Here is a 10627-nt window from a genome sequence, read left to right as displayed (position 1 = left end):
TTGCCTATTTTCAGCTAGTTAGCTTAGATGTAGGGATCGTTGTATACCAGGGTTGCCAACTTGCGGCCCACGAGTCACAAACGGCTCTTTCGATGTAAAGTTGCGTCTCTCCATAACCGAAAATTATTATGTTAGTTTAACTTCAAAACCCTAGGGTCTGTCTGTTCTAAAAAAACACTATCTTATATTTTTAAACCACTGTCCTGTACTGATGTTTTGCGTCTTCCGCCGTTTTATCCAGACGGCATCACCCTGCCTCCCATAACAACCAACTAATAAACCGCTACCATATTGGTATAAACCGGGAATCGACGTTGCGTGACTTTTTGGGGGATGTCGCTGTTCCCTAACACGAATTGTAAATAGATAAATACCCGATACGATCCGACACCAGGCAGATAGTGGCTGGCGGTGGCTCCGCGAACATGTCTGGCCATGCTGCCGGCGTGGAACCCGGTGGTGGTGGAACACCAGAACATACGAGTGTGGAGGCAGCAGGAGAAGGACGAATGCGACTTGTGAGTTTTGCTTGTTAGGTTATTAGGTTTTGTCAGGTAGAGTTGAAAATGCTGCGTAAGTAGGGTAGGACGCGGTCATGCGGTTGGGTTTCTATATGTGCGATTTATGCACTTTTAAACGGTTAGTATTGGTAGAGTCGGTCCATAAGTTACTATATGATTTTAAGGAAAATTTCACTTCTTTCTATTCGGAATTATTTAAAATTTTGTCCGGAATGTTGTTTGGATGACATGACAATGCGACAAAAAGTACATGTAGCCAGCAAAAAGCTTTTTTTTTACAATGACCTATTACAGTCAGCGTTTGGAAATAGTAAAATTTATTAATTCTCCAAAAGTGGTTCAAATCTCAAAAAGTTTACTAATTATTATTTATTTATTAATTTAATTGTAAAGACATGACGCCCGCCACCACGTTTACTAATTTGACTATTTAATTGTGAGTTTCAGAAATACTGCAATGTTTCTAAAATACGTTTTTTTGCAACGAAGAAAACACTTAAACGTCCTTAAAATACATATATTAGCAACAAATTATACTTACATTTCTGCCTTTTGTAGCGCTCTTCTATTTCTTTTTTACAATACCCACTTAGGCAGTCTACATAGGTAGGTACAACGCAGTAGGTTATCTGCGTTGCTGTTGCTAATGCTTAATGTTATTAATGCTTGTGCTTCCTATCTAATGATAGGAACCTAATCTAACTAATATCGCCGGTCTCATTATGCTCATTTGTTTTACTTACCATTGCTAAAACAACTACCAAACCAAGTCCATCAGGGTATTTGCGAGGACCAGGCAGTGCTGTGCGCCAGCGCAGGTCCTCTGACCCAGCAAATTATGAATAAACTAAGAAACCTAATGGTGTCTTTAAGAGCACACAACGCCAAGAGACAGAAGAGAGTAAGCAAAAATTGGTGGGTCAATTTCTTTTTTGCACTCCTGGGTTACCTAGTTACGCCTCTGTGTATTTACCAAGTATTACCGTATTTCTATGTAAAGTAAATATATCATGGGACAAGTGTCACGAATCCAACCAATTGGAATTGAAATTCGCGAACTACCGTCGATGTATCTAAACCAAAACAACAACTTACAAAATGCTCCCGAACGTCATCATAGCGTGATGGTTGATTTATTATACCAAACCGTTTTGCCAGTGAAAAGAATTCCCAAAACGGTTGACTGGTTGCCAAGATTATCGTTTGTATGCACATTATGTATGGGAATCGTGCATGATAGCGATGTTTGCCGTTGCAATCGAATCCGACCATATGTTTATTGAATATCGAGCTTTCCGTGCTGGCAACAGCATACGTAAAAAGCGATAAAACAAGACAAATTGCAGAAAGTTTAATTTAATTTATCCTGTATTTGAGATTCAGTATTTTTCTACTTGGACAAGGTTCTGCTTTGCCTGCTCTGGTATGGGATACTTCTGGTTGTCCTAGAAACTTAAAATTTGATACGAAAGTGGCTCTTATTATAACACATCCAATAAGAAAGTCTGAAAATCTTATTTTTTTATGTCTGTTCTGTGTGTCTCAGTAACCATCTGAAAAGACCTCAAACTGCATATATTTTGCTGAAGAGAGGGGCTCTGCTAACACTAAATATTCGTAGATAGTAGATACCACAAATTTGTACAGAACCCTCGGTGAGTGAGTTCGACTCGCACCTGTCCGGTTTTTTTAAATTGTCTTACTTCATTTGGGATTTCGATTAAAATAATAAACAGCTGAAACAAAAGAAATAACATTTATAAAGAAAGATGAATGACCTCGTCTCAGGTGTTGGGTGTTTAACAAGTAACACACGTTTCTGTCTCCTTGTAGTTGTCATCTTTATCAAAAGCCCACGCTTCGCGTCAACTCATTACCCCCATTTCCCTGGCGCTTTCGTCATGTCCAAAATAATATTAGTTCCCAGACGATCGGATATGGCGTCGCTGGGTCCAACGCGTACGCATACTGATTGGGAGTTACGCAAGCCGCCTACGTTTGGAGCCTTTGGTGTTAGTGGAGTTCAGTCAACCGTATTGACGCTTTTTGGCAGGTTTAGGGAGCATGCGGTTTTTGTTAAATATGGTTTTAATAAGTTTTTGTACAAAAAAAAAAACATTTTTAATACAATATTTTTTGCTGACTTACCATGTAAATTTCAAGTCGATGCATTAACTGCTGAGGAGTTCCGTCCTGCTGAGACGATTCTGGAAGGACCACTAGAACAATGTATTGTCACCGGACTTACATAAGTATCTACCTATGCTAAATTTCACGTCAATCCGACCACGGGAAGTGAATCAAAATTAACTTGCAAGATTTGATCCAAAAACAAGCAACGCAAACTAGATATAAAAGCTACGATATGAGCAACTATAGAATTTTTGGTATAGTGTCGCCATCAGATATATACTTACTCTAATGTTTCTTTAAAATAACGTCTCTGATATGACAACAAATTAGAGACTGTTTATTCTTATGTTTTTCATTGATGCTTGGTGCTGCTACAAGAATCAACTCAACTCAACTGTCAACTGTGAACCGTTATATAAACCATAAGACTAAGTAATAATTCTTTTATCGTGGCATCGATTGTTATAAAACGCAAAATTGGCGCATGTTCCCCATTTCGTGCAAATAAATTACAATCAAAGGAAATGTGTTCTTCCGGAACGAACGGAAATAACTATTTGTCGTGATGTCATAGCGTAGAAGAGATTGATGACCAGATCAATCATATTGTTTGGTATACGCTCAATCCAAGAGGATAATGCAAGAGCATTGGACAACATTTAATACTTATCATCGCTATCCGGCTTATCTTTTTTACCTCCGTTAGTAACATTCTCCTTGGAAACTTTTTCAGGTTTTATTACAGGTTGAAAGTCTTATCTTAGCTTATATGATATTTTATCTTAGCTGGTAACGCTTACACAATTCTACGATGCTACGTTTATCCATGGGTGGTAGCGCTCCCTAATCTATAGGTGACCTTATTCTTTTACCGCCGTATACGTGTCAGATAGATAATCAACTCCTTACAAAAAAATCTACTCATCCTTCATCGAATTCTACTCATGGTCCTTTGTTGCAAATGGTTGGAAGAGCCAAAACTGACCGAAACTAATCATTCGCGCATTCATCTGTTTTTGCCAGTCTTATTATTAGATTGTGTGACGTCATGTAAAAGCGCCCAGATTAGGTCTTAATCCACCAAGATCGGTGCCACCGGTACACTAAATCCACTTGATTTCCTTATTTTATTAGGAACCAACTTAGGTTAGGTCAGGGCTTCTCAAACTTATTTGTAATGTGACGCCCTTGTTACTTAGCTTATTTACGACGCCCCTCAACCTAGCCCCCAAAAAAATTACCAATTACAGTACAGTCGAGTTCATAAACTTGTGAGCAAAAATGTGATCAAAAATATTTGAACACGACTCTATTGTTAACGGCGTAAAAGCGTGTTCAGATATTTTTGATAAAATTTTTGCTTACAAGTTTATGAACTCGACTGTTACTAGGCTACTAGTAACAGGTTATCAGAAAAACACTTTTGATATTTATAATTTTTATTAGAAAATAAGAACGAAATTAAAACATCCTTACCATCTTCACCATCGCTCTTCTCGCTTAAACCGCTGAAATGATTTAGATGAAATTTGGTATAGATAGTTTGCTTATAGTTTTTGACCCTGGAAAGGACATAGGATAGTTTTTATCCCGGAAAATTGCATAGTTCCCGCGGGATAGCGATAAACGAATTCTACGCAGACGGAGTCGCATGCAGCAATTAGTGGGAAATATTTTAGCGCTACCAAATTAAATCTATCTGTCAACGAAGCCAATCAACTCGAAATAATTGTCACCGACTCCGCCTACGATATTTTAATTGGATATATGACTTTTGTTGGATATATGAATTAGGTAGAGTGACATACAGTCAAGTAGACATACGAGTACAACCGTACTTTTAAACATATATTATTTGTGATTATCTTGAGAAAAAAGTATAAATTAATACCTACTTACTTGAAAGTAAAAAACAATACCTCGGTTAGAAAATAACCTAACCATATAAATTACATTTTTAGTACAAGATTTTTTTGCTGACTGTACTTTTTGTTGACTAGTACTTGCATTGTCACCCAAACTACATTTGCATACCAAATTTCAAGTCGATGCTATTAACTGTTGAAGAGTTCCGTCCTGCGGAGACGATTTTTGCTGGACTACCAGGATGTCAATACTAGATTATTGTATTGTCACGCGCTTTATTTAAGTGTTCCAAATTTAAAGTCAATCTGACTACTGGAAGTTGGTCAAATTTAACTTGCAAGATTTGATTACAGACAGACAGACAGACAACGGAACAGGTGAAACTAAATAAAAGCTTGTAAAAGTCATCACAATCATAATTTCGTAATCAGCACAGAAGGATGAAGAATCTGTAACCAACTCTCCCTAGCTTATACTTTACTTTGCTAAAAAATAATTACAAGTAGTTTTTATCAATAACTGAGCTATCCACCAAATTAACTGAAACCAATAAAAACACGATGTAATTAAAGACTGGCAACGTACAGTCTAAACCACTGGGGGAAAGGTACTTCAAATTTAGCAAACATTATTTATTTTATTACCTTGAGTACCTATCTTATGGACACGTGGAGATAGGGAAATACATGAGAGAGGGAAGGGGTATTATATACTTATAATAAATTTTAAGCATCTACATTTTTTGGGTTCTGTACCCAAAGTGTAAAAACGGGATCCTACGAGTATTACTAAGACTCCGCTCTCCGTCCGTCCGTCTGTCACCAGCCTGTATCTCTTGAACCGTGATAAACAGTCTAGACAGTCGAAATTTTCACAGATTATGTATTTCTGATGCCGCTATAACAACAAATACTAAAAAACAGAATAAAATATTTAAGGGCTCCCATACAACAAACGTGGTTTTTTTTGCTAATGTCTAATGTTGTATAGATAATGGTACGGAACCCTTCGTGCGCGAATCCGACTCGCACTTGGCCGGTTTTTATTTCCTTACGAATAGAGTTCAACTATTTTATGTATATTTGGTCGTGTCACCGCTATATTTAGCACACCTGTGCAACTATTAAACAGCACAGTAATTGTGTAAAGACTGCACATACAATAGGAAAAATAATTGACCAACTTGAATAAAGCGTAGTTATTGGAAAATAACTCTTGTAATAATACACACAAACTCTGTTCTCAACTGCTCTAACATATTGATTTAAATATCAAGTCCATGGTGCGAGGCAATCGGAGCGACATAGTTATGGTTTTTCTTCACCTTGGAGGTTAATTGTAATTGCTTTGAATTATTACAAACGTAGGCGGCGAAATCAATTTTTAGTGACTATATACCTTAATGTAGTTTTTCAATAGCACCAACGTTTAGCCGTCTTGTGCGAATTCCGACAGTAACACCGTGCGGTAATTCATTAGATTTTGTCACGTTACTCCAAATCTGGCCCTAAGCTGCTACGAAGTGCAAAATTCGAATTTCGTATGTTGCTGTCCCGCTGACGCTTATATTATTTAATACGAGAGTGAGAGGGAGGGATTTTAGAATTTCGTAGTAGCCCCCCTTATTCATCAGTAATCAGCGAGCGCAGAAGGCAGGTGAACAGCTATAATGATGCTGTATCTGTACCTACTGTAAACGTATACTGTTTTAAACTTTTGCGATTTTCGCTCATAAATATTACCACCGCCGAGAATTAATTACGTAATGAAATATACTGTTTAAATTACCTCGATATTTTGTGATTAACTGAATTGTACGTTTTGAAAAAATCGTTAATGGAAAGTTACACAATCCCTGTTTAACGAGTTACTTTTGTTATCTCTTGAAAATGCATAAATCCAGCAGGAGGCGGACGAAGTTGCAGGCAACAAGTAGTATTTCGTAATATAATGTAAGTTTCAATTCTACTGGACGGATCTTTAATCCCACTAATATTAAAAATGCGAAAGTTTGTAAGTCTGTTTGTTTGTTACTGCATACAGATATAGTTTGCACTGGTATACAGATAGTCCCGGGGAAGGACATAGGATAGTTTTTGTCCCGGAAAATTGCATAGTTCCCGCGGGATAGCGATAAACGAATTCTCCGCGGACGGAGTCGCGGGTAGCGACTAGTTGCTAATAATAGTCACTACTTTTATATCTGATGCTTACACCTCTACCTCAACATACGAAATAGTAGATAATGAATGAATAGAATACTCCCGAATAATTGTTGATGGCTACTACTCAATTTACGTTAAAATAACACCAACAAAGCAATTCAATGGTGCGTGTGAAGTTCCCAATCCGCACTGGGGCCGCGTGGGAACTATGGCCCAAGCCCTCTTGTTCTGAGAGGAGGCCTGTGCCCAGCAGTGGGACTTATATAGGCTGGGATGATGATGATGATCACCAACAATCCCACAGCCAAATCGAATTGTCTTATGGACTGCCTTTGCAATGACTTGTAAAAAGATTGACAGTAGAGATCCCTTAAAAGGATAAGTTCGCCTTTGTACATATATGTATGTCCAAGGATCCACATACATGCATGTCCATGTGTATTGAATATATCTCTTTTATTTTGTTTATGTATTTCACCCAACGTTTGTCAATATGTAAATATATACATACATACATATGCTATCTACACACGATACATCATAAAAAACTAAATAACACCAAAACTAGCATGCCGGTGTAACAGACGGCGTTACTATGTTATTGGTCAGCCAGCCGTCAAACGCGTCAATTCGGACCTGACCTAATACGGTCAACAATCACTCCTTTGACCATATGTTCCACCATGTGGTGCCCATTTGCATAGATCGCATGCGAGCTTTATGGACTAGTTACTAAGCTATTGCCATTTTTCTAGGTCGACGTGCAGCATGTGCTAAGTAGAATAGAATTCTAGTTTATAAAAGCATGATTGTTTGTGTTTGCGAGTATACAGCGCGGCTAGCACACGCGGTATTTTTTTGTTTGTTAGTGCCTCCTGTCCTTCCTTGCTGAGTAGGTCGGAAAAGGACGCAATAACATAAACAGCTGCATTCGCTCGTGTTAAGCGGTTATCACACTGCTGCCAAATTGTACGTCGTACGCGCCGTACCACCGCACGGAGACGCGCAGTCGTGTGTTATACCATGCGGTTTTTAATACAAATCAACGGAACGTCAAAGTTAAAATCCGTAGCACCAGACGCCGCTAGATTGTGAAGAGCAGTGTGTATTAGCCGCGCAATGCGCACCCACATACAATAGAATGCATCCATTGCATAAGTATGATGCTTTTAATACGCTTTGATGCCGAAGCGTCTGTTAATTACGGCTGAGTGTAGTTTCCATATTAATTTAATGAAAGCTACGCAGGTTATCCTATCCAGGCTATCCAGGTTATAGTTTGACGTACATTTTACACTTTACTACTTTACTTTAATAGCTAATATTATCAAGTATCTATATATGTTTAATTTGATAGCTTACATTTCTCTGCAAAACACAAATAGCGTGAACATTATAAAATATTGATTTATCCATACTAACTTTAATGCAAATTAGACACGGATTTAGCAATGATGTATTTTCACACCTGCTTAGCCATTTTAACGCCACTCAGACGCATAATTATCAACACTCTACCAACCGTATAACAAACACACTTTTTATATGTACTATATTTTCCAGTCCACATGTCCCATCATCGGAAAACTCGAATCCGTCTACATCAGGCCTTCAACAGACAGACACGCAAGACAAGGACAGTATGAGAAAAAATGACGATGACACCACTGCAAAGGAGAAAGAGAAGGAGGGATGCATATCAGACTGGCTCTCAGGCGGTCCCATGGGCTCGAAAGGGGTCGTACTTGTATTCAGATCATGCGTGCTCGCTTCCCGCACACCCTCGATGGAATCCACCACGAAAACAGTCGGCAACAACACAGGGACGACCATCCTGCTCAACAAAGCGAAGAATATGGCAAGGCGGTTAGTTGCCGAGCCTCATTCGTTTAGTGTGAGACCTGCCAACATCATGCACGACGTGATGGAGACTTTCGGTAACACCACGAAGTACACAGGGCAAGCGTACGTCGTCCGACATGTTAGCGACGCTGAAGTTCCCGAAACAGCCGCCATCGAAGAGCAGGGTCACGAACCAGTGGAGCACAAGAGGGATATAGAAGATGTCCTGAATGATCTGAGCAAGATAACCCTCAAGAAACATCTTAACATCGAGAATACGACGGCTAATATAAAACCGCCTGAAGAGCCACCGCCTCCAGAGTGTTCAAAAGGTAATTAATTACGAGTACAAATACATTCGTAAATCATTCATTTCAATGAAGGTAGTAAAAGTGTCATTATCGTCAGACGGAATTAAGACATCCAATGTTGAAGCCTCCCCGTTTTTAACGCCACAACCAGAACGACATATCGCTGTTCGCATCCACCGTTTGCCTGCAACTCTCGCAATGTCGTCAATCCACCTGGTGGGAGGGCTACCAACGTCTCGCTATTCAGTTCGTGGTGCTACTTCAATTCCATATTCTTCGACCTACGTGGGTGACTTTAGTTCTTCGACGTATTGAACGTTTATTTTTTTGTTACAGACGAGAAGAAGGGCAAGAAGACCAAAGGAAAGAACAAGAAAAAAACAAATTCTTTAAGGAACTCGTCACCTCCGTTGGATAGCGATGATTCCGAACATCTTCTCATTAAGGAAGTGGATAGTGTCAAGGTACGATTTTAGTAGTACGTTCGAGGTCAAAGATATGTTTACACTTTACTGCCTTGTCGGCTGTCGCTATCACTTCGTGTTTGAACTTTTGTATAAAGTTGTCAGAAGGCATACAGTGACAAAGTACTGAGGTATAAAGATATCTTTGGTCTCGACTGTAAATACATTTCATTCAACAAACTTTCATCTTTCTTTTCTTAAATAGTGTATTGACGTAATACTCCAAAGTGTTATCAATTTACGGCTGTATTTTTTTCTCAGCTATCATTAAATCACGCTCACGCTCGACTTTTTCTAATCAAATCAACTCGCTTCTTGTTGATGTTTGACGTGCTTGATGCATAATGAGGGCTATCGCGTATGAATTCCCACGTTAAGCGCTAGTGTAGTGGTGAGGTCTCCGAAATGTCAAATCTCATAGTTTTGGGTGAGCTACGCGGGTTTATTTATAATTAGAATAATTTTGTGAATTTTGCAATATCTGAAATTAATTATGACAAATAATGCAGTTCCGGGGCAATGAATGTCTGAGTTTTGAGAGACAGTTTTGTCTTTCAGAGACCTTTGTCCTCCCTTTTTTCCGAACAAATCACGGGGATATGCAACACTGGCATGCTCGATATTTTTTATGGTACGGTTTAAGGTGTATTAATATGATTTTAATCTAAACTTTGTTTTCACGCCCGTAATAACAGACTTTGAAAGCCATACTTAAAAACCTCACGCAACAGTGCGCCATCTAGTGAGACAAAAAAACGATAGCCCTCATTATTCTGCTACCTAACAAAGTTTTTTGTTAATGTTCCGATTCAATGATTTTTGCTCTGCGTTTTATATCTAAGTTGTTTTTGTCGCTGGGTGACATAACCGCATGAATTGGAGGCAAAAGGGCAACCATTAATGACCTTCACAGCAGTTTTTTTTAACCGTGGTTCGTTGAACAAATTCATATATCGAAATCATTATTCACAAAAAAAATATATATAAAAAATTGAACCGACTACAAAAAAACCATGAAAATAGTTTTCTACCAGTCTGAAGTCGGTGGCTCAGCACGAGCCAGCAGGAGTGGACCTTTAGTCGTCTACCTCACCTCCATACTATACGCGTATATTGGGCATCAATCACTCCTGCTGGCTCCCGCTGAGGCACCGAATTAAAAGTGGTAGAAGATTATTTTCATGGTTTTTTGTAGTCGTTTCAATTTTTATTTATATATTTTTTTCACGCTTTTAGTATAAAAGATCTACATACGATACATTAGTTTAAATGTCAACTGCTCACCACCTTTTACGAAAAATTGTTTTTCCGGTGCAGAGACGTTC

At 38.7% G+C, this 10627-nt stretch overlaps 1 protein-coding gene across 1 annotated transcript in view; it reads left to right on the top strand.

Annotated features, from left to right (window-relative positions):
• The first annotated feature begins 416 nt into the window (after nucleotides 1–416).
• The window catches only part of LOC141432953 (uncharacterized), a 33517-nt gene continuing 23306 nt past the window's right edge, over nucleotides 417–10627 (top strand). Inside the window, 4 exon segments of the mRNA XM_074094788.1 lie at nucleotides 417–518; nucleotides 8249–8859; nucleotides 9175–9302; nucleotides 9411–9433. Of these exon segments, the coding sequence (XP_073950889.1) occupies nucleotides 436–518; nucleotides 8249–8859; nucleotides 9175–9302; nucleotides 9411–9433 (845 nt within the window). The 5' untranslated portion in view covers nucleotides 417–435.

This window comes from Choristoneura fumiferana, chromosome 11 (genome assembly GCF_025370935.1).
Source record: "Choristoneura fumiferana chromosome 11, NRCan_CFum_1, whole genome shotgun sequence".
Taxonomy (NCBI): domain Eukaryota; kingdom Metazoa; phylum Arthropoda; class Insecta; order Lepidoptera; family Tortricidae; genus Choristoneura; species Choristoneura fumiferana.
Note: the sequence above shows the minus strand (reverse complement) of the source record. Positions and strands in the feature narration are given on the sequence as shown.